At 41.1% G+C, this 25,160-nt stretch overlaps 1 protein-coding gene across 17 annotated transcripts in view; it reads left to right on the top strand.

Annotated features, from left to right (window-relative positions):
• ZMYM2 (zinc finger MYM-type containing 2) overlaps positions 1–25,160 on the top strand; it is a 169,763-nt gene that overhangs the window by 127,177 nt on the left and 17,426 nt on the right. For 15 of the 17 annotated variants that reach the window (XR_009451299.1, XM_059684123.1, XM_059684125.1 and 12 more), the window contains 7 exons: positions 484–613; positions 1,318–1,433; positions 3,955–4,126; positions 5,681–5,806; positions 6,859–6,953; positions 9,471–9,639; positions 9,821–9,972. Coding sequence is in view for 16 of the 17 variants with exons in the window: in XM_059684123.1 (XP_059540106.1) it covers positions 484–613; positions 1,318–1,433; positions 3,955–4,126; positions 5,681–5,806; positions 6,859–6,953; positions 9,471–9,639; positions 9,821–9,972 (960 nt within the window). In the remaining variant the exon portion in view is untranslated. Of the gene's footprint in view, positions 1–483; positions 614–1,317; positions 1,434–3,954; positions 4,127–5,680; positions 5,807–6,858; positions 6,954–9,181; positions 9,442–9,470; positions 9,640–9,820; positions 9,973–25,160 lie in introns of those variants that run through there. The other 2 variants (XM_059684132.1, XM_059684127.1) reach the window with 2 other exon arrangements.

Here is a 25,160-nt window from a genome sequence, read left to right as displayed (position 1 = left end):
ATTTAAAATGTATTTTATTGATTTTTTGCAGAAAGGAAGGGAGAGGGATAGAGAGTTAGAAACATCGATGAGAGAAACATCGATCAGCTGCCTCCTGCACACCACCAGTGGGGATGTGCCCGCAACCAAGGTACATGCCCTTGACCGGAATCGAACCCGGGACCCTTCAGTCTGCAGGCTGATGCTCTATTCACTGAGCCAAACCGGCTAGGGTTGTGTTATGTTTTTAAAAGACATGCTGATGATAGCCTTTGAAGGTAACGCAGATCTGTAGAATGACCAATTACTATTGCTTTGCCAGTGGCCAGGATAGATTCCTATTATCCTAACTGATTCTACCAGATTAAGGCTGTGGTAAACATAATATTAATAGCACAATTTAGTTTTACTCTTACTGTCTTCCCTCCACAGGCACTAAAAACCAGATTATCTATTCCCAGCAGGAAGTAATATAAAATAAAATGTTTCTCTTTGCCTCTGTAGGGTTCAGCACCACCCCCTTCTCCAACACCCAACAAAGAGATGAAGAATAAAGCAGTTCTTTGCAAACCTTTAACAATGACAAAAGCTACTTATTGTAAACCTCACATGCAGACCAAATCTTGTCAAACAGGTAACTTTGGGGGAATTTGACTTATACACTTCCCTGTATTTATACCTCACTTAATGAAATTCCTGGTTTTCTCAAAAGTAGGCTATGAATAAATTTACTTTGTCATTTTCTGTTGATTTTGCCTATTGAATTTTAGACATTTCCTTGAGAATATAACATTATTTTAAATCATTTATGAAAATTAATCTGTGATAAAGGTCTAGGATACAAATTAATGTTACCAGTGAAATAATGTCATGGCAAAATATTTTGGCGAAGACCCACTAAAGTTATAAGTTCTCCCTCTGATCATCATCTCTAAGTGTGATCTGTAATAACAGCAATGCTGTTTCCTTCTCAGAATAAGATGAAATAATTCAAATACATATTTTCATCAAATTTAAATGTTAGGTATATTCTGATTTTTAGATTTAATCTTTTTGTGGGGGAATCTGTAAGTTGTCAGGAACTACATATTGTTTTTAAAGGTTGTTTTCTTTCTATGAAAAAAAAGCTCTTAATTCTGTTTGTACTCCCTATAAGACAACAGCTACTTTATTCAGTGTTGTTTTTTTTTTAATTACCTAATTTTCTGAAAAATGGGAATTTATTTTAAATGGGGATTGAGACACTTAAGTTTTTCTTTGTTACCACATTATTTTAACACTGAACGCTTTGTAGCAGTGCTAGTTAACGAGCTCCCTCATCGCATGTTGCATTTGCAGATGACAATTGGAAGACAGAGTATGTCCCAGTGCCTATCCCTGTGCCTGTATATATTCCAGTGCCTATGCACATGTACAGCCAGAATATTCCTGTCCCCACTACAGTTCCTGTTCCAGTAAGTTGGATTTCAACTTATTTTCCATTGTGAGATGTATGAGTCATGGGTGGGAGAACTGTGCTGTTGCAGTTACTGCTTCAGTGAAGCTAGCAAACGGGGTTGAGTCGGCCTTTCTTCAACAGTTAACTTATGTATAGGTCTGTGCTTGAATCTCTGTTGGTGATGGCTTTGTGTAGAATTGGGTATATGTTCATCTTTGAGAGTGAAGTTCAGCAGATGCCTATGTTTGCTTTATTTCCATTGTATTTTATATTAGTTCATATTAAAAAAAATATTTGTGAAGCTGTTTAAGGCTTAGAACTGAAACATGGGTTAGAGTTGTATATCAAATATCATTATTCTTTATTATAAATCATTTGTAGTACTTACTACTCTATATCAGGGCTTGTCTATTGTAGCCTCCTGGGAAACAGCTATTGGTTTCATTAAAATTAAGATGTAGAAATAAATTATCTGTAATGTTATTCCAGCTCTAAAATTGCTGGTAGTTTTTAAAAATAATCTATCAGTTAATAATATATTAAATCATTAATCTTTACTCCAAACATGAACACTGGTGGAGATTTTTCCAGGTGGCTACTCTGTGCTTATATGTCATACTAGAGGCCTGGTGCACTAAATTTGGGCATGGGTGCGGTCTGGCCGGTGATCAAAGTGTGAGCGTCTTGTGTGGAAGGGCAGTTTCCAGCTGACCTCTGGGCCCTGGGCAGCACTGGGGCCTGTGTGCCCCCTCCGCCTGAGTCATGGCACCCGAGTCCCCATGCGGAGATGCAGTCAGCGCGGCCAGATGCCGCGGGCCGGGACGCAACGTGGGCCTCTGGGCCGCCCAGCGGCGCCACACAGAAGCCGGGCGGGCAGCGTGCTCTCTCCTAGCTGGCCTCGCAAACCGGCTCCTGCATGAACCCACGGGGAGCCCAACCAGCCCCTGCAGTCCTGGCGGCTGTGGCCTGGCTCACCTGGAAGCCCGTTGGGGCTTGTAGTGCCTCGACTGCCACCTGCTGCCAGTGCCTCATCACTGATGCCCGCCATGTTCCGCGCCGCCCTCTGGTGGTCAGCGCACATCATAGCGAGCGGTCGAACTCTGTCAAACTCCTGGGCGAACTCCTGGTTGAGGGGACAATTTGCATATTAGGCTTTTATTATATAGGATATTTTACATATCATATCATAAAACATATATACATATACATGGTGGGAGAAGCAGGGGGCTTCCATTTCTCCCTGTCAGTGTGTCTGCATTACCCAATGCCTGGTGCTTAATAAATTTTAGATACTTTTCTTATAATCATTGTTATTCCCCAAGCAGAGTACTGGTTCTAGCTTCTATACTCCCATAGTACTCTTATATATAGTACTATTATAACATCAATCCTACTGCATCACTGTTGCTGGTTTATATCTGCCTTTTCAACTGTACTCTGAATTCTTTGAGTGCAAAGAGTACTGCCTGTTCATCTATATATCTTCAGATTTTAATGCAGAACTTGGCAGATAAGCAGGCCATAGATAAGAAATATATTTAATCTCTCTTGCCAACTCTGATTGATAATCCTTGCATGAAATGATGTGTTGATGATAACTCAAAAGTTATTTTTTTCAAATTTTTATTTCAAAAGGCAGTTGCTTGTATTCTGGGCTTTCTTGTCATAGGTGACATCTTAGTCATGTTTTTGTTGTTGTTGTTTTAATCCTCACCTGAGGATATTTTTCCATTGATTAGAGTGGAAAGGAGGGGGAGAGAGAGGAAGAAATATCAATGTGAGAGAGAGACACATTGATTGGTTGCCTCCTGCAGATGCCCCAACTGGGGCCAGGGATCGAGCCTGCAACTGAGGTACATGCCCTTGACTGGAATTGAATCTGGGACACTTCAGTCTTTGGGCCAATGCTCTATCCACTGAGCCAAACCAGCTAGGGCAGCATCTTAGTTTTGATAGGTGTTCTTTTCAAGGTTTTTATCCAATACTAGAGGCCCGATGCATAAAATTCATGCAAGAGTAGGACTTCCTTCCCCTGGCTGTTGGCACCAGCTTCCCTCTGGCCCCTGGGAACCGGGCTTCCCTCTGGCCACCGGCAGGCACCCAGGACCCAGGCTTCCCTCGCAGCTCCAGCGTTGTCTGGAAGGTTGTCCGGAATAACATCCAGGAGGACAGCCCATCTAATTAGCGTTTTATGCTTTTATTATTATAGATGGAATGATAAAGTAGACCATGTGTCAGAATAATTTTTACTTTAGAAAAATACTTTTAAAAATTTTTAAAAAATTGATTATAGAGAGAGAGGAAGGGAGAGAGAGAGACAAATATTGAAGTGAAAGAGAATCATCAATCAGCTCCCTCCTGCACATCCCCTACTGGGGATTGATCCTGCAACCCATGCATGTGCCCTGACAGGGAATTGAACTGGTGACCTTCTGGTGCACGGGATGATACACAACCAACTGAGCCACACCAGCCAGGGCTAGAAAAATACCTTTTAATGTTGAGCAAACCTAACAGTAAATACTTTGGTGAATTAGGTGCCAGTCCCTGTTTTTCTGCCGGCTCGGGTGGACAGCAGCGAGAAGAACCCTGCAGGAGCTGAGGAGCTAAAAAGCAAAGCTTCTTCAGATCCTCTTGATAACGAATTGCTCACAATGACAGACATGATGACTGAAGAGGAGGGGAAAACAAATGCTGCTAACATCAACAGTGAGCTACACTGTATTACACCTTGTGGATGAGTGTGTTGTTGGTTTTTACTAAGTGCTATAATTGTTATAGTATGTTCCAGGGCATTTTAATCCTTGGTGTAGGAGTGGGGGAAGATTGTAATAGAACTGTATTTTATGTTAAGAGAGCCAAGCTATATCTTGCCAGGTGCTCTCTTATGGGAAGTCCAATTTCAAGGAGAAATTTGTAGGGTCCTTTTTTAAATTGTAAAAGGATTTGACTTGCATGATCAACTGAAAATTATTCTTGTTTTAATGGACTAGCTCAGATACAAAACTAATTTGTAGTAGGCTTTAATAATCCAAACTCTTATTTTGTAATAGTTATCCCCAATTTTGTTTTATTGATAATACTAATGTCATTTGCATGATCTAAACCAAGGTTTATTGTAACTTCTGTTAGGGCAGTGCTTGCCAAATGGTATAGCACGATGAGTGTGTTGTGGATGTTTCTGTCTCTTAGAATATTTCTTCCCCTTAGTCCTCTGGTGACAACAGTCTTGTTTCAATCATGAGCTAAATACCTTTAGAATACAATAGAAACACTATACATTCTATATATTTTACAATGTGACAGTATTTTTGAAGCACTTTGTTAGGGAGTTAAAAATGAATTTCATGGATTGAGACCACTTGTTTTTTTTTATTTTTTTATTTTAAAAAATTGTTTTAAAAAAATATTTTTATTGATTTCAGAGAAGAAGAGAGAGAGAGAGAGAGAGAGAGAGAGAGAGAGAGAGAGAGAGAACATCAATGATGAGAATCACTGATCAGCTGCCTCTTGCACGCCCCCTACTGGGGATCCAGCCTGAAACCTGGTCATTTGGCCTTGACCAGGATCAAACCCAGGACCTTTAGTCCGCAGGCTGATGCTTTATCCACTGAGCCAAACCAGCTAGGGCTCAGGTTTCTATTTTTTTAGTGAACACACAAAATGTCAGCTTAAATTCTCTTATAGAAAGGGTAGTATTTTGTGAAACCTTTGTTTCCTGTGTGGGTGTGCATGAATGCTTGTCCGTCTTTCTGTCTTCCACTACCATCCTGAACCTAGATAAAATGCATTTCTTACTGAGAGCTGCAATACAAAAACGCTTGAAAGCAACTGATCAAAATATTAGAAGACAGTTGTTTATAAGTATATATTGAATGACATGAAAAACCTAGGTTGCAATTCAGGGAAAATGTTGAAAAATTGCAGTTATCCATCCTCATTATTTTACTTTTGACAAAAAAATTGCTTTTAGAAATACTCTCAATATCAGAGATGATTTACTAACAAAGCATGCCTATTAACTTTTGAAAAGGGCCAGTCAAAAACTTACAGGAGTAAAAGTTTTTGTGTACTTAAGATTATCTAATAATTATAAAGGTTATAGTAGTTAACTTCAAGATAGCTATATATACCTTTGCCTTTTGTGACATATTAATATAAGGATTCTTGTTTTGCATTTACAATGAACTGACTTTCTTTTGCCAGGTGTAGGCATCGTTGAGTTCATTTTTGATTTCTAATGACAGTGTGGATTGATTACAGGTGTAATTATTGAGACTGACATAATTGGTTCAGATATCTTGAAGGACTCTGACCTAGAGACACAGTCCAGCATGCCTGATGTACCATATGAACCAGACTTGGATATCGAAATAGATTTTCCAAGAGGTATTCAAAGTGCTATTTTATTCTTTTAATATGAACCTATGGTTATGGAATTTAGTTAATGGAGGGAGTCATAATTGTGGTTACGATCATTAGGCATTTAGTGTTCATGTCATTGCATTTACTGTTAATATTTGTCTTTTATTTTTTACCCAAATAAAACTCAATAGTTAACTTCTTTTTTAAAAAATATATTTTTATTGATTTTAGAGAGGAAGAGAGAGGGAGAGAGAGATAGAAACATCAATGATGAGAGAGAACCATCGATGGGCTGCTTCCTGCATGCCCCCCATTTGGGATCAAGCCCACAACCCGGGCATGTGCCCCTAACCAGAAGAATTGAACCCAGGACCCTTCAGTCTGCAGGCTAACACTCTCTCCACCAAGCCACACCAGTTAGGGCAACAGTTTACTTCTGAAATGACTCATAGGATTGCTTTGTAGGGACTTAAGAATTTTTTAGAGCCTTAAAAAGAAACTTTCTCAAAGTAATTCATTATATAAAATTTTGGAGATAGAGAAGGATAAAGAAGTGTTTGTGTATTTTTTAAAAATTTAAATAAAATATCAGTAGTAACTTTCTTAAGATCCTTTTGAAAATCAAGTTGACCTTCAAAGGGAAAAAGTATTATCAGGTCTTTTGTTATAAAAGAAATGTGTTCTACTTTCACTATTTTCTTAATCTGTTGATGACAAATAAGCACATTGAATTGAATGTAAAGCATTTTATTTTAGGAAAGATTTAATATATTGAAACAGATTTGTATGAGACCATTTAGATCTTACAATTGATTTCAGGTTATAATAATTTTTCTGATACCAATTTACATGAAAATTTCATGTTGATATTCATTGTACATATTTGTTAAGAGTCTGAACAGGTTTTATCAGAACTCATAGGCCATGTTAGGTACAGAAGATCATTTATTCTCCACCCCAGCACAGGTTGTTCCCATATACAGGTGCCTGTTTACATCCTTTGGCTATTTCTTTGTTGGCTGTGTTATAAACCTCTGCTATTACATTTGGAATAAAAGTTCTGATTTCTTTGTCAGCTGCTGAGGAGCTTGATATGGAAAATGAATTTTTATTACCACCTGTTTTTGGGGAAGAATATGAGGAACAGCCTAGACCTCGATCTAAAAAAAAGGTATAAAATTAATAGTATTTTTGCGTTTGGTTAATATAGAGTAAGGATACAGTGGTGCTCACTTGTGCCTGGGAATATGGAAAGATATTTTGTTTTCTAGATTTTCAGAGGTAAAGTCTTTATTACTTCATTTTTAGGTAATAAAAATGTCTCAGATTTAATTAAACTTCATAGAAGACGAGTAAATATTATTGCCACTTAATTTTTTCAGTTTTATCTTTTTTCTTTTTTATTAAAAATATATTTTATTGATTTTTTACAGAGAGGAAGGGAGAGGGATAGAGAGTTAGAAACATCGATGAGAGAGAAACATCGATTAGCTGCCTCCTGCACACCCCCTACTGGGGATGTGCCTGCAACCTAGGTACATGCCCTTGACCGGAATCGAACCCAGGACCCTTCAGTCCGCAGGCCAACGCTCTATCCACTGAGCCAAACCGGTCAGGGCTTTTTTTTTTTTTAAATATATTTTATTGATTTTTTTTTTACAGAGAGGAAGAGAGAGAGATAGAGAGTTAGAAACATCGATGAGAGAGAAACATCAATCAGCTGCCTCCTGCACATCCCCCACTGGGGAAGTGCCCACAACCCAGGTACATGCCCTTGACCGGAATCGAACCCGGGACCTTTCAGTCCACAGGCCGATGCTCTATCCACTGAGCCAAACCGGTTTCGGCTTCAGTTTTATCTTGATAAAAGGTTGACATAGTTGCAAGTAAATTCAATTCTTTGACAGGAATTGAGACTATTTTCTAGGGAGTTGTTTTTTTCCATCATCATCATTATTATTATTATTATTATTAAATATATATTTTATTGATTTCAGAGAGGAAGGGAGAGAGAGATAGAAACATCAATGATGAGAGAGAATCATTGATTGGCTGCCTCCTGCATGCCCCCTACTGGGGACCGAGCCTGCAACCCAGACATGTTCCCTTGACTGGAATCGAACTCGGGACCCTTTAGTCCACAGGCCAAAGCTCTATCCATTGAGCCAAACTAGCTAGGGCCATCATTATTATTTCTAAAATATAATTTTATTGATTTCAGAAATGAAGGGATAGGGAGACATAGAAACATCAATGATAAGAGAGAATCATTGATCGACTGTTTCCTGCACACTCCTTACTGGGGATGGAGCTTGCAACCTCAGCATGTGCCCCAACAGGGAATCAAATTGTGACCTTCCTGGTTCATAGGTTGATGCTCAACCACTGAGCCATACCAGCTGGGCTTCATCAGTATTTTTGACTAGAGGACCGGTGCATGAAAATTTGTGCTCTGGGGGTGCGGGGGGGGGGGGGGGGGCGTGTCCTTCAGCCTACCCCTCTCACAGTCCGGGAGCCCTCAGAGGATGTCTTACTGACCGCTTAGTCTCGCTCCCCATGGGGAGTGGGCCTAAGCCACAGTCTGGCCTCCCTCTGCAGGAGGTGACCAGGCTGATCAGGGGAAGGCACCGCCCCCATCACCCCGCTGCTGCTGTGGCTGCGGTGGCTGCAAGGCCTGAGCCCCGGGGGTCAGGCTGCCGAACCCATGGCTGTCTGAGCCCCGGGCCTCGCAGCTGCTGTGGCTTTGTCCAGATGGATGTCCGGAAGACGTCTGCCCTAATTAGCATATTACCTTTTTATTAGTATAGATGAGACTAATTAGTGATGTTGGAATATGCAGTTGATTATATCCAGTTTCATTTAAGCATATCAACACATAGGAAGACATCTTGGACATAAATAGATTCAGGTAGGCCAAATTAACAGGTGTAATTTTAAAAAATATTTTAACATCAACTTTATTTCTGATTTCCCACATAAATTAAGGTCCAAAGGGGGGAAAAAACTTTCACAAATTTCCCCCAAAAGAAAGAAAATGAAAAAGGAGTGAGTACCCTGCAGTAGAATGTAGTTGGACTTTTACTTCACATCACAAAAATTAACTCAAAATGAGTCAATAGACCTGAATGTAAGAACTAAAAAACTCTTAGAAAGAAAAAAAACTCTTAGAAGAAAACATAGGCCTCAGTCTTCATTACCTTGGGTTTCTTAGATATAACAGAAAAAGCACAAGGATCAAAAGGAAAAAAGATGAGTTGGATTATATCAAAATTTAAAACTTTTGTACAGCAAACAGTGCCATCAAGAAAGTGAAAAGGAGTGGTCATTTCCTTTATGGTGGAATTATTATAAAGTTCTTCAATTTATCTCTTACATTAATATTTATTATCCTTTTTTCAGATTATTAGTTTATGTCATATATTTATTTTCTCATCAGTGACTCACAGCAGAAGTTAATAAAACTTTATTGTACACAATGGTTTATGTAGAAATATGGCATTCCTGCAAATATATTTCAACGCATGTTATAGGTAACTATTCTCAGATTCAGGAATACCAGTCATTTCTAAGAATAAAAATATATTCTCTTTAATTTGCATTCTTTTATTGATGGCTTACATAAAGTCATGAAATAATGTAGACTTTTTTTTTAAAAAAAAGGAGATTTACAATGGTGTTTTACTAATAGGGAGCCAAGAGAAAAGCTGTATCAGGATACCAGTCTCATGATGATAGTTCTGACAATTCAGAATGCAGCTTTCCTTTCAAGTATACATATGGTGTAAACGCATGGAAACACTGGGTCAAAACTAGGCAACTTGATGAAGATCTTCTGGTATTAGATGAACTAAAATCTCGTAAGTGTTCTGATTTTGTTTTCCCTACGTCCTATTTAAAACCAAGATTTTTGTTATTAACTACCTTTAACTTTTAAGTGTAGCTGTTACTTTCAAGTTCTTACATAGAATAAATTTCAGGGGCTTTCTTAATCTTAAGACAGTAAGTAATAGCAATTACTAATTTTTTATTTCTTTTTAGCTAAATTAGTAAAGTTAAAAGAGGATCTGCTGTCTCACACCACGGCTGAGCTTAACTATGGGCTAGCCCATTTTGTCAATGAGATCCGCCGACCAAATGGAGAGAGTTATGCACCTGACAGCATCTATTATCTTTGCCTTGGAATACAGGAGGTTAGTAATTTGCAGGCCAATTTTGAATATAATGTTAATAAGAAAGGTTGTTGTGGTAGTTCTTGGACAGAAAAATGTTACGCTTTAAGAATATTAAAGATAACTTTATGGAACATAATGATTCATTGCTTTATCAAGAAAGACAAAAAAGAAATTTAATCTATGAAAAAGATAGGATATTATAAAGGATTTTCTGAGCTTCTTTGTAATTAGGTATTTCTGCTATCATATGATATATTCTTAAAAATTACCACATTCTTCAAAACTCTGTATGAAAACCAAAAAGAACAGGCCACTCAAAACGTGTGTATCTTTTGTAATACGCCTGACAAAGTTGTATGTTTGTTACCATACGTAAGATAATGACATCATTCCCTACTACAGTCCCAGGTAAACGAATTAATACTCTGAGGCATGATGCAGATATGTATAGATCCATGCTGATGTGCATGTGAACAGGGAATGTCTGCTTTCTCCACATAGTCATTCTGTTTCAGTATAGACCGCTCATGTTTTTCTAAAATGTTAGAGTAACTACTCATTAGTTCTTTGGAATCATCTTACAAAATGAGATCATTCTTTAGGGGTTTTAAATAAACTTCAGCTGCATGTCTGTGAATCTGGAGTGACTTTGTTTTCCATAGTAGGCAATAACTTCTGTTTCTGAAAAAATTGTATAGGTTTGAGCCTAGAGGTCAGAAAGGATCCTCGCTTCACATCCTGTGTGTATGTAAATGTGGTAAATAATGGAAGCAGATCTTCTTATGCAGGGTTTTGTTTATAGACCTAAAATTTAATGTTAAGCTGCTAACAGCATATTGAAATAAGTTACTGAAAAAAACTAGAATTGTCTTAATTTGTATTTTATTTCTATTCTCTTCAGGATAGATATTTTCCAAAGATTATGAAAGCGGTGTGGGGAATTAACATATTAGCTGTACATTACTGTGTGTTCAGAGGCCATCACATATTTTCTAGTAACAATCTAAAAGAAACAGAGAGGTTTTGTTTCTTCTACTCCAACTTGATAGATTTACATGTACTTTGAGCTTCATATTTATTTGGCGATACTAGGTTCACCATTCTAAAATCCCAAAACATGAGAACCAAAATTTTCATGGAAACTCCTTTGACAGTAAAACCTGACTTGAAGAGTTGTGATGCTGTTTTCTTTATTATACTTTCAAAAAATATTCCATCTTAACCCAGCCAGTGTGGCTCAGTAGTTGAGCATGGAATTATGAACCTGGAGGTCACAGTTTGATTCCTGGTAAGGGCACATGCCCGGGTTGCGGGCTCGATCTTGCGTTGTCGGGGGTGCAGGAGGCAGCTGATTGATGATTCTCTCTCGTAATTGATGTTTCTATCTCTCCCTCTTCCTTCCTCTATGAAAATATATATTTTTTAAAATTCCGTCTTAGAATATTAACTGTAGACTTCACTGTAGAATTGTTAATGTTTCTAAACAAGTGTAATGTGCTTCCCTAGACCAGTGGTCGGCAAACTCATTACTCAACAGAGCCAAATATCAACAGTACAACGATTGAATTTCTTTTGAGAGCCAAATTTTTAAAACTTAAACTATATAGGTAGGTACATTGTTATTAACTTAATTAGGGTACTCCTAAGCTGGCCTTTGCTAAAAACGTCCTCAATCTGATTGAGGTACGTTCGCTGAGGTCGACCCCTTCCAACTCTCCCATCCACACTCGTCTTGTATACTTGTTTCAGATAGAGGAGTGTGGATGGGAGAGTTGGAAGGGGTCAACCTCAGCGAACGTACCTCAAAACAATGTACCTCCCCTGCACTCTGTACCCCGCGGCCTGCCTGCGCCGCGTCTCCCATCAACCGACCGACCAACCGACACCCCCCCCACTTCTTCTAACGCCACTTCTTCAAAATAGACTTGCCCAAGCCGAAAACCAACTTCTGCGCATGGGCCACGAAGTTTCAATTGCACTGTACGTGCGTGCCCGCACGTGGTATTTTGTGGAAGAGCCACACTCAAGGGGCCAAAGAGCCGCACGTGGCTCGCTAGCCGCGGTTTGCCGACCACTGCCCTAGACCACGCTAGGAATGTTGTGTAATTATGTACATGGTCTGTGTTTCCACTGTAAAAGTCCAAAAATTCTGAATTCTGAAACATATCTGGCTTCAGGGGCAGTGGCACAGGGTTTTAGAACTGTGTATATATTTTCCCTTCCACTTTTATTATGTTTTATAGTAAAAAAGAGTAGGCATAGCATTTGTAAATATGCTAATTCTCCTTGGGAGCAAACGGGAGGTGGGTATTACTTTTTTGTGTTTGTACCGTGCTATCAACATACAGTAGTTCGCACTCACTGACCTGGATGATTGCTGTGACTATTATACAATAGACCTATATATCAAATGTGTGTATAATTATTTAAGGTAATTTTTTATAAAGAGAACATATATGTCATCATTTTAGAAGTAGTTCAACTATTTTTACTTTATTTTTAATAATTAAAAAAAAATTTTTTTAATCCTCACCCGAGGATGTTTTTCCATTGATTTCTAGAGAGAGTGGAAGAGAGATTAAATTGCCTCCTACATGTACCCTGACCAGGGCCAGGGAGAAGCCTGCAATCGAGGTACGTGCCCTTGACCAGAATCGAACCCGGGACCCTTTGGTCTGCAGGCCAACGCTCTATCCACTGAGCCAAACCATCCAGGGCAATTTTTAAATTACAGTTGATGTATATTATATTAGTTTCAGGTGTATAACATAGTGATTAGATACTTATATAACTTACAAAGTGATCACTCTGATAAATCTGTTACCCATCAGATAGCATACATGGTTATTACAATACTAGAGGCCCGGTGCACAAAAATTTGTGCACTGGTGGAGGGGGGGAGGTGTCCCTCAGTCCCACTTGTGCCCTCTCACAGTCTGGGACCCCTCGGGAGATAACGACCTGCTGGCTTAGGCCCACTCCCGGGTGGCAGAGGGCAGGCCCAGTCCCTAGGTGCCTGCCCCGCAGCTCCTGGTCGGGCTCAGAGCAGGGCCAATTGGGAGTTGGGGCACCGCCCCCTGTCATGCACAGAGCAGGGCGGATCAGGAGGTTGCAATGCCACCCCCAGTCACGCTCAGGGTAGGGCCAACTGGGGGGTAGGGGCGCCGCCCCTTGTCACACCCAAGGCAGGGTCGATGGGGAGGTTGCAGTGCCACCCCCTGTCATGTACAGAGCAGGGCGAATCAGGGGGTTGTGGTGCCACCCCTGTCACAAACAGAGCCAGCTGATCAGGGGGTTGGGGCACTGCCCCCTGTCACACACAGAGCAGGGCCCATCAGGGGGGTTGGGGAGCTCCCCCCTGTCTTGCATAGAGCAGGGCCGATCAAGAGGTTGTGATGCCACCCTCAGTCATGCTCAGGGTAGGACCGATTGGGGGGTTGGGGCGCCACCCCCTGTCACACTCAAGGCAGGGTCGATGGGGAGGTTGGGGCGCCGCCCCCTGTCACGCACAGAGCAGGGGGGGAGGTGTCCCTCAGTCCTGGCTGGGAAGTGCCCCAAACCCCCCTCCCTCCCCCCCGTCACACTCAGGGCAGGGCCAATGGGTAGGTTGCGGCTCCACCCCGTCACACACAGAGCAGGGCCCATGGTGGGGTTGGGGCGCCGCACCCTGTCACACACAGAGCAGGGCCGATCAAGAGGTTGGGGTGCTCCCCACTATCAGGCACAGAGCAGGGCCGATCAGCGGGCTGGGGCTCCTTCCCCTGTCACGAACAGAGCAGGGCAGATAGGTAGGTTGTGGCCCTGCCCCCTGTCACACACAGAGATGCAGGGCAATGGGGGGTTTGGGTGCTGCCCCGTCATGCTGCTCCAGGGGCCAGGAGGCCTCACAGCTCTGCTTATCCCAGTGCTGGGAGGCCTCGCGGCTCAGCTTGACACCGGGGCAGTGAGGCCTCGCGGCTCCGCTGACCCCGGTGCTGGGAGGCATATTACCCTTTTACTATATAGGATAGAGGCCTGGTGCACGGGTGGAGGCCGGCTGGTTTGCCCTGAAGGGCGTCCTGGATCAGGGTGGGGGTTCCGCTTGGGTGCCTGGCCAGCCTGGGTGAGGGGCTGAGGGCCGTTTTCAGGCTGGCGGGTGACAAGCCCCCAACATCTCCTTTTTTCCTTTTTTTTTTTATTGTGGGATTTATTTACGTTCTATGGCTGTCACTGGAGCTGAGAGCTGGCTTTAGCTCAGACCTCGGCTGCTGAAAGCAGGTTTCTGTGCTTTGTTTATCTTCTGTATTTAAAACTTTGTTGCGACTCCAGCTCTGAGATCCCGGGCCGGCTGAAAGCAGGTTCCTGGGGTTTTGTTTAGCTTCTATATTTGTAACAATGTTTCTTAGAGAGAAGCTCAGAGCCCAGCAGCAGCAGGCGGGGAACCTTGGCTTCCTCTGTCACTGGAGCAAGCAAGCCTCCTGTTTGCGTCAGTTGCTTGGCTGCTGGCCGCCATCTTGGTTGGCAGTTAATTTGCAAATTGCCCTGATTAGCCAATGGGAAGGGTAGCAAAGTTATGGCTAATTACCATGTTTCTCTTTTATTAGTGTAGATTCTTGACTATATTCCCTATGCTATACTTTATATCTCATGACTATTCTGGTACTACCAATTTGTACTTTTTAATCCTTTCATCTTTTTCACCGTCCCCAGACCCCCTCCTATTTGGTAACTGTCAAAATGTCCTCTGTATCTATGAGTCAAAAAAATAAAAAAGTCTGTTTCTGTTCTGCCTGTTTATTTTGTTTTATAGATTCCACATATTAGTGAAATCATCTGACATTTGTCTTTCTTTGTGTGACTTATTTCACCTACCATAATACCATGTAGTTTCACCCATGTTGTTGCACATGGCAAGATTTCATTTTTTTTTTTTTTTTTTTGTGGCTGAGTCATATTTTATGTATGCACCACTTCTTATTATATTGGCTATTGTAAATAATGCAGCAATGAATATATGGGACATATGTCTTTTCAATTTAGTGTTTTGGGTTTCTTCAGATAAATACCCAGAAACAAAATTGCTAGATTGTTCTTTTTATGGCCTTTGGTTTTAAAGTCTGTTTTGTCTGGTATAAGTATTGCTACCACAGTTCTTTTTGTTTGTTTGTTTTCATTTTAATGAAATATCTTTTTCCATCCCTTTATTTCAGTCTGTGTGTGTTTCTTTTGATTTGAAGTGAGTCTCTTGTAGACTGCATATGTAAGGGTCTTGTTCTGTTGTTCATTCAGACACCCTATGTTTTTGTATTAGAGCATTTAATCTATTTGCATTTAAAGTAATTGTTGATTATTTATTGCCATTTTATTCAGATTTTTTTTCTCTTCTTTTTTTTTTTTTTCTCTTTTTAAAAAAGAACATACCCCTTCACATTTCTTGAAATACTGATTTGGTGATGATGAACTCCTTTAGTTTTTTTTTTTTTTTTTTTTTTTTGGTCTTGGAAGCTGTTTATCTGACCTTTGATTTTAAATTTTAGCTTTGCTGCATAATCTTGGTTGAAGGGTCCTTATTTTTCATCACTTTGAATATTTTGTGCCAATCTCTTTGGCCTGCAAAGTTTCTGTTGAGAAATCAGTTGACAATCTTAGGGGAGACTCCATTTCTCTTTCTGCTTTTAAAAATCTGTCTTTTGTTTTTAACCTTTGGCCTTTCAATTACAATGTGTCTTTTTGTGGCCTCTTTGGGTTCATATTATTTGGGACTCTCTCCACTTTCTGGACTTAATGTCTATTTCCTCCACCAGGTTAAGGAACTTTTCCATAATTAATTTTTCAATATTATGTGGATGTTGGTGCACTTGAAGTTGTCTCAGAGGCTCATTATACTATCCTCATTTTTTGTTTGATTTTTTTTTTTTTTAAGAGAGGAGGGGAGAGGGAAAGAGATAGAGACATCCGCGATGAGAAAGAATCATTGATCAGCTGCCTCCTGCACGCCCCCTACTGGGAATCGAGCCCGCAACCCGGGCATGTACTCTTGACCAGAAGTGAACCCAGGGCCCTTCAGTCCCCAGGCCGACGCTCTATCCACTGAGCCAAACCAGCTAGGACAATTCTCATTTTTTTTGGATTTTTTTCTTTTTGCTCTATAGATTGGGTGTTTTCTGTTTCCTTTTATTCCAAATTGCTGATTTATTCTTTATATCAGTGTATTCTTTATTTTTGAGTGGTTCTTTTTTATGTTTCCAACTCAATTTTTGTGTTTCTTATCACTTTGTTGAAGTTCTCACTGAGGTTCTATCATTTCCTTATAACCAGTGTTTCGAATTCTGCATCTGGTAGATTGTTGGCCTCCATTTAATTTAGTTCGTTTTCTGGAGCTTTGTTATGTTCTTTCATTTGTGATGTGTTTCTCTGTCTCCTCATTTTAGCTGCTTTCCTGTGTTTGTTTTTATGAATTAGGTAGAGCTGCTGCATCACCCAGTCTTGGTAGAATGGCCTTGGGTAGTAAGTGCCCTGAGGTGTTACTGACATAGACTCCCGGTCACCTGATTTGGGCTCTCTACCTACTAACCAGTGTGGATTGTGTGCACCCTCCTGTTATAGTTAAGCCTTGATTGCTGTTGGCACATCATTGGGAGGGATTTGCCACCACACTGATCAGCTTAGAGGACTGGCTGTGACTACAGTGGAGGAGTTGCTGTGCAGAGGCCTACCCTAAGTAGCATTTCAATAGGGTTCTGGTGCCCGATTACCCATTGAATGTGTAGCTAGTAATGTGGTTGTGTGGTGCTCTGGTGTGCTCTGAAGCTGGCCACTTGGAGGGCCTCCCAGGAAGTGTAGGCCAAAATGAGCTGTGACTTTTGCCCTTCCTGGGGTCACCTGACATGAACTACATGGCAGTGTGCACAGGGCTGCTACCTTTGCTAGGCTTGGAGGTGCCCAGGAGGGCCAAGCTGTAAACCAAGGCTATCACTAGTGTGGGCCTGGGGCCACTTAGCTTAGCAAGAGTTTCAGGGCATGATGAGGCCAGGTGCTACTTGTTGGAGATTTGTGAATCTTGTAGAGATTTTAGGAAATTCTGTAGCTTGAGCCAAGGCTGGCGTTTGTATGGAAAAGCCACTGGAAACAGCTTCAGTGGGTCTGAAAGTTAGGTGGATTGGGGTCTCAGAGAATCACCAGGGTGGGTTGAAGTTACCAGGTTGATGAAGATTCAGGTATTGTGCCAGCCTGCAGGTCTGCAGAGGGAGTTCTCAGCACAGGAAAAATGGTGTCTGCTAGCACTTTTGTCTGGGAGAAAGTTGGCCCTTAATATCGAAGCCAGAAAATTCATTTTCTCCCTGTATGTCTTGATGTGCCTTTCTAGCTGCTTCCCTAGTGCTGGAGCTCAGAGCCAGTGAGTCTGAGTAAGTCCTTGTGCAGACCCTGGGACTGCCTGGGACTCCAAGAGCCCTCTGTCTTAGCCACAATCCAGCTGGTTTCCTCAGCCAACAGTTATGGGGACTTCTCTTCTTGGAACTGGGGCCCTGGTGTGGGCCTGGGACTCCATGATCCTCAGGGGGGACATCTGCAGCTGGGATATCTCTTCTCATTTTAAACCGCCACATGTGGCTGTGGGACCAGCCTCTTCGGTGTTTCTGCCCCTCCTATAAGTCTCACAGTGGCTGCTTTGTTTTAGTTTTGATGTGGTTGTGGTAGGATAAGAGGCCAGAGATTACCTATGCACCCTCTTGACAGCCTAATTCAACCAATTTTAGAGGTGTTGAAAGAGCAATAGAGTTCTGCATATTAACTTAGGAGGAAGGAGAGAGATTGAGTTCCAAGCTCTTGTTCTTCTTGTTTTAATTCAACTGTAGTTTATGATATGTTTTGGTGTTTTGTATAATATTTCTTTAAAATTGCTTCTACTTGTAATTAAACTTAAAAACTAATATCTACATAATATAACTTTAAATCAGCAGTAATTAGAGAAAGACAGCACAATGGGGGTTTCTACCCTACCCATATCTAGTCTATCTAGTTCCTCTAACTCAGTGGTTCTCAACCTGTGGGTCGCGACCCCTTTGGGGGTCAAATGACCCCTTCACAGGGTTCGCCTAAATACATCCTGCATATCAGATATTTACATTACGATTCATAACAGTAGCAAAATTACAGTTATGAAGTAGCAACGAAAATAATTTTATTGTTGGGGGTCACCACAACATGAGGAACTGTATTAAAGGGTTGCGGCATTAGGAAGTTTGAGAACCACTGCTCTAACTAGTCAAATAGTTATTCTCTGTTATTTCTTCTGTTAAATTTGCATATAGGAATACAATTGATTTTTGTATATTCATCTTACACTCTATATGTACCAATTCACTATTAGTTTTAGTAGGTGAGGTTTTGTTTTTTTTCCTTAGAATTTTCTACATACAAAATCATGTCATGAATGAATAAAGACAGTTTACCTCTTTCGTCCCAATCTGCATGTCTTATATACTTCTTTTTCTTGCCGTATTACATTGGTTGTTTTGGTTCCACAAAAAGATGAGTGTAAGTGGTGAGAGTAGAAACCTTTGCTTTGCACCAAATCCTTTGGGGAAGGTTTTTCTTCTTTCTTTCTCTTTCTTTCTCCCTCCCCTCCCCTCCCCTCCCCTCCCCTCCCCTCCCCTCCCCTCCCCTCCCCTCCCCTCCCCTCCCCTCCCCTCCCCTCCCTTTTTGGTTTTTCTTTTTTAAGTAGGATGTTTCCTGTAGGTTTTTTGTAGCTTCCTGGCACTTGATCAAGGAAGTTTTAATCTATTCCCTTTTTTTTAAAAATATATACTTTATTGATTTTTTACAGAGAGGAAGGGAGAGGGATAGAGAGTCAGAAACATTGATTAGAGAGAAACGTCAATCAGCTGCCTCCTGCACACTCCCTACTGGGGATGTGGCCGCAATCAAGGTACATGCCCTTGACTGGAATCGAACCTGGGACCCTTGAGTCCACAGGCTGACGCTCTATCCACTGAGCCAAACCGGTCAGGGCTAATCTATTCTTTAGTTCAGTGATTTTCAACTGGTATGCCACAAGAATTTTTAAAACATGTAATACCTGATTATTTAGTCATGGGCACTGACTTAGTTTCCCTAATATTGTCAAATGAAAAAATAACAATAGCCAATACAATAATAGCCATCTGGTGTAAGTGGCCTGTCTTTAACCATAAATATGTATTGTAGGTCATATAATAGAATTGCATCATATTGGTCACATCACATAATAAGATTATGCCTGATTGATTAATTCTTGGTACCAGAATTCCTTACACACAGCTATAGGCACTTGATTTTTCAAAAAGTCACTTTGGAGCAAAAATTATACCTATATTTTTTGTCAGATTGGCAAAAAAATGTACTTTTTGTAAATGCCACAGAATTTTAGTAGATTGTATATGCCAAATGGAAAAGGTTGAAAATTTTTGCCTAAGTTGGTTGAGGACTTTTCTTTTTAAAAAATCTTTATTGTTGAAGTATTACATAGGTCTTCTTCCCCCCCCCCCCCGCCCCCCTTAATCTCTTCCAGCCTGCTTCTATACCCCTTTGGCCCCCCCTCTCCCTCCCAGCCCTCACCACCACATTGTCTGTGTCCACAAATTATGCATATTATGCATACAAGTTCATTGGTTGATCTCTTCCCACCCACCCTCCCCTACCTTCCCTCTGAGGTTCAACAGTCTGTTCATGCTTCTATGTCTCTAAGTCTATTTTTGATCATCAGTTTATTTGGTTCATTAGATTACAAGAGTAAGATCATGTGATATCTCCTTTTCATTCATTTGGGAGTTGTTTTTTTTGTCTCTTCATTTTTGCTGTTCCTTTGTATTTGTTTCTATGTATTAGATCAAACAGCTATGCCACCCAGATTTTTGGGGTTGGTCTTATATAGCAGATGTTTCGTGGGACCCAGTGGTGCAGTCTCATGGGATATTTGGGATATTTGATGTAGTTGGGTCTTGAATGTTATTGTCCCATTCATTGATGGCATCTTCTCTCAGTGTTTGATTATGTGGCTTGCTCCATACCACGTTGTGCCAGCCGTTGTGGACATGCTGACTGAATAGCACAAAATACAACAAGATAAGACACAACACAGAAAGTACAGAACACGAGTGTACATAAGACCTCTTTGACCTCAACAAAAGTGACCACCAAAGAAAAAAGTATTAGGAAAGAGAAAAGAGAGCAAGAATGATAGGGAAAAAAGTGAATATGAGGAGAAAACACAACAAAACAAACAAAGAAACCAAATGGCACAAACAAAAAACACCCTGAAAAGGAGGGGTCGGGGGCAGAATTTCTAAATGAAGAACTTAAAGAAAATAAGGTGAAGGAATTGGATGAATAGGGGGAAGATTATAGTTTAGAGTAGAGGAGGGAAGAAGAGAAATGAGAAGACAAGAAAAAAAATTTTTTTGAAGAGGAAAGACCCTAAATTTAGTAAGTGAAACAAGTTAAAAAATTAGGAGAAGAAGAAAAGAGCAAGAGGAAGAGAGGAAAAAAATGAGTAGTGAAGAAAAAGAAAGGGAAATTGAGGTGGAGCAGGGAAGAGGAAATTAGATATGAATAAACCAACAGACTAGAATAATCAATAAAGCAGAAAGATAAAGATCAATTTTAAAAGGGGAAAAAAGGAAAGGAAAATTAAGAAGAAAGAAAGAAGGAAAAACTGTAGGAAAAAAGAGAAGAGAGGAAGAAAATGGTGGAAAAAAATAAGACAAAAATAAAAAAATAAAGTGAAGTGGTGTTCCCTTCAGCCGAGTTTGAATGCCCCATGAGTTAGTTGGCTTAGGGCCTCACTCTTCTGTCTGCCAATTCTGGACTTCCTTTTAGATAGTTAGGTGCTAACCACTGTCAGGCACTGCCTTTTGCTTTTAGCACCCTGCTTGAAGCTCCAAGTGACCCACATGTCCACTGCTTGTGTCAGTCTGCCACAGGCTTTGGCTGCAAGCAGGTGGGGCCAATCTGCCCTTTTTTTGCCTGTCTGCCAGCTGTCAATGTTAATCACTCAAGAGCCTGCCAGGGTTGGTGCTCTTTCGCTTACAGGGAATATGATGGGTGTTTTTTCCTGTCCCAGAGCTACTTTTCCACAAGTGGCCCAAAATCTTACTCTGCCCCTGGTTGAACAGAGGTCCTTGTATGGAGCCAAATGGGGTTGGCTGGTAACCTGGAGTTTTTATCATCTTGTTTCTAGAATAGCAGGGCAGCTGGCCCCTCTTCCAGTTCAGTTGCTGAGGGCTCCTTGAGACTATTCAGACCTGTAAGCTTGGCCTCTGCCTTTGTTTTCTCTGTGAAGCTCAAAATGCAGGGGGTGGTAGGCTTTATCACCTGCCCTGAAGCTGCTGGGAGGAGCTAGCTTCTCTGGGGAGAAATGGCCATTTAGGTTTGAAAGCCAAGAACTTTCCAATGCAGGACTCTTGGCTACTGGGGTTCCATGTCTCCCTGCCCTGCTTCCCACCCCTGCCTCTCCTCAGTCACCTCAAGTACGCACCTCCCTCTCTACGAAGCCTTGGGTGAGTGGTTGCAAGTGAAAAGTCCTATGTTCTGGGTTTAGAGAGTCAAAAACAAAACAAAAACAACAATTTCTCTCCCACTAGCACCGGCTGCATCCCCCTTTCGCAGGGGTCTTTTCCACAGTTGGATGTTACCCTACCGCTGAGGCACTTGGCTCTGGTGCTCAGCCTGGGCTGGGCTTCTATTTTTCTGAGGGAACGGATTGTTCCATAACGCAGCTTCCTCCTCTCCCTTTCTGCCCACAGGCCTTCCACGCCTCTCTCCACTTCTTTCTGCCCTTCCTACTGGTCTCCAGGTGTTTTCTGTCCTTCCTTGCTATAAGTTGCCTCCTTAGCTGGGCCTCATTTGTTAATTCTGGGTGGATGTTCTCCAATTTAGTTGTATTTCCAGTCTGGCCCTGGAATGAGGTGCACTACAGATCTGCCTGTTCTGCTGCCATTTTCTCCTCTAGGCTTGAGGACTTGCTTTAATTTTTTATTTTGTTGAGCGTTTTTATCATAAATGGGCATTGAATTTTGTTAAACTCTTTTTTGCATCGATTGGGATAATGATAAAATTTTTCTCCCTTATTTTATAAATAATGTTATATCAATTAATTAACATGGTAAACCAACCTTAAGTTCCTGGAGTAGACTCCATTTTATGATACGTTGTTCTTTATATATATTGCCTGTTGGATTGTTAACTTACTGTTACTGATTTGTGCAGCTGTTCATGAAGGGTTTTAGTCCATAGTTTTCTTATGATGCCTCCTTGGCTTTAGTATTCAGATAATACCTGCCTCATAAAAATGAAATTTCCCTTCTATTTTCTTTTTTTAAAAATATATTTTTATTAATTTCAGAGAGGAAGGGAGAGATAGAAACATCAATGATGAGAGAGAATCATGGATCTGCTGCCTCCTGCACGCCCCCAACTGGGGATCGAGCCCACAACCCAGGCATGTGCCCTTCACTGGAATTGAACCTGGGACCCTTCAGTCCACAGGCTGATGCTCTATCCACTGAGCCAAATCGGCTAGGGCTAAAATTTATTTGTTCTTAAATCTTTATTTTTGAAAGTATTACATATGTCATCTTTTTTCCCCATTGACCTCTTCTAACCCACTCCTTAGCCCCAGACCTTCATCACACCATTCATTGTCTCTGTCCATTGGTTGTGTATGTATGTATGCATGTAAGTTCTTTGGTTGATCTACTGCCACCCACTGATCCTCCCAAGCCTTCCCTCTGAGATTCTACAGTTTTTTCCATGCTTCTATGTCTTTAGATCTATTTTGTTTGTCGGTTTATTTTGTTCATAAGATTCCATATATAAGTGAGATTATGTGGTACTTGTCTTTCTCTGAGTGGCTTATTTCACTTAGCATAATACTCTCCAGGTACCTCCATGCTGTCTCAAAGGGTAAAAGATCCTTCTTTTTTTTTTAATCCTCACCTGAGGTTATTTTTCCATTGATTTTTAGAGAGAGTGGAAGAGAGAGGGAAAGGCAGAGAGAAATATCAATGTGAGAGAAACACATTGATTGGTTGCCTCCTGCAGAAACCCTGACCGGGGCCTCGGCCAGGGAAGAGCCTCAACCAAGGTACATGCCCTTGACCAGAATCGAACCCGGGACACTTTGGTCTGCAGGCTGACACTCTATCTACTGAGCCAAACAGGCTAGGGCAAGATCCTTCTCCTTTACTGCTGCATAATATTCCATAGTATAAACTTACCACAGCTTTTGTATCCACTCATCTACTGAAGGGCACTTGCGCTGTTTCCAGATCTCAGCTATTGTAAATTGTGCTGCTATGAACATAAGGGTGCATACATTCTTTCTGATTGGTGTTTCACATTTCTTAGGATATATTCCTAGAGGTGGGATCACTGGGTGAAATGGCAGTTCCATATTTAATTTTTTGAGGAATCTCCATACTGTTTTCCATAATGACTGCACTAGTCTGCATTCCCACCAGCAGTGTAGTAGGGTTCCCTTTTTTCCACATCCTTGCCAGCACTGGTCTTTTGTTGATTTGTTGATGGTAGCCATTCTGAAAGGTGTGAGGTGATAACTCATTGTTGTTTTAATTTGCATCTCTGATGATTAGTGACTTTGAGCATTTTTTCAAATGTCTTTTGGCTATCTGTCCACATTGGAGAAGTGTCCATTTAGGTACTTTACCCATTTTTTCAATTGGATTGTTTGTGTTCCTTTTGTTAAGTTTTATGAGTTACTTATACTTTGGATAACAACCCCGTATCAGATGTATCATTGGCAAATATATTCTGCCATACAGTGGGCACCCTTTAAATTTTGTTGATGGTTTCTTTTGCTGTGCAAAAGCTTTTTATTTTGATGTAGTCCCATTTATTTATTTACTAGAGGCCTGGTACATGAAAATTCATGCACTGGAGGGGAGGTCCCTCAGCTTGGTCTGTCCCCTCTCACAGTCCGGGAGCCCTCGGGGGCGGTAGGTGACCCGGCGATCAGGGGAAGGTGATGCCCCATCACACCTCTGCTGCTGCCACTACCGGCAATGCAAGCCTTGGCCGGCCCTGGTTACCTGTGCCTTAGGTTGGCCCTGGGCGGCTGGGCATCTGCCATCTGAGGCTTGCCTGTGCCTCAGGCTGGCCCTGGGGGGCTGAGGGGACTGGGCATCACCATCTTTGAGGGCAGGGCAGCAATTAGCATATTCCCTCCTTATTGGCTCTGGGTGCTGCCATCTGTGAGGGTGGGGCAGTCAATTAACATATTCTCTCCTTTTTGGCTGTGGGCACCGCCATCTTTGTGATGGCATGAGGGTCAATTAGCATATTCCCTCTTTATTAGATAGAACTTTCTCCCTAGTTACCTTTACCTAGGACAGTGGTTGGCAAACTCATTAGTCAACAGAGCCAATTATCAATAGTACGACGATTGAAATTTCTTTTGAGAGCCAAATTTTTTAAACTTAAACTATATAGTAGGTACATTGTTATTAACTTAATTAGGGTACTCCTAAGGCTTAGGAAGAGCCACACTCAAGGAGCCAAAGAGCTGCATGTGGCTCGCAAGCCACAGTTTGCTGACCACGGCCCTAGGAGCTGTATCAGCAAATATATTGCTACAAGAGATGTCTGAGATCTTGCTGCCTATGATTTTTTTTCTAGCATTTTTATGGTTTCACAATTAACATTTAAGTCTTTTATCCATTTTGAGTTTATTCTTGTGTATTGTGTAAGTTGGTCGTCTCTAATTTCATTTTCTGCATGTATCTGTCAATTTTCCCAACACCATTTATTGAAGAGATTGTCTTTACTCCATAGTACCAGGTATACTCTTGACTCCTTTGTCACATATTAATTGAATGTAATGGCTTGGGCCAATTCATTGGTTCTCTGTTCTGTTCCATTGGCCTTTATGCCTGTTTTTGTGCCAGTCCCAAGTTGTTTTGATTACAGTGGCTTTGTAATATAACTTGATTTCTGGTATTCTTCTTTACTCTAACTTTATTTTTCTTTCTTAAGATTGCTGTGGCTATTCTGAGTCTTTTTGTGATTCTAGGTCTGTGATTTAATAGGGATTGTGTTGACTCTATATATTGTTTTGGGTAGTATGGACATTTTAATGGCATTCTATCAATCCATGTACATGGGATAGTCTTCTACTTCTTTATATATTTTTTCATCTCTTTTTTCATTGTCCTGTAGTTTTCTGAGTACAA

The sequence above is a fragment of the Myotis daubentonii genome, chromosome 2, assembly GCF_963259705.1.
Source record: "Myotis daubentonii chromosome 2, mMyoDau2.1, whole genome shotgun sequence".
Lineage (NCBI taxonomy): Eukaryota > Metazoa > Chordata > Mammalia > Chiroptera > Vespertilionidae > Myotis > Myotis daubentonii.
This window is presented reverse-complemented; position numbering and strand designations above follow the sequence as displayed.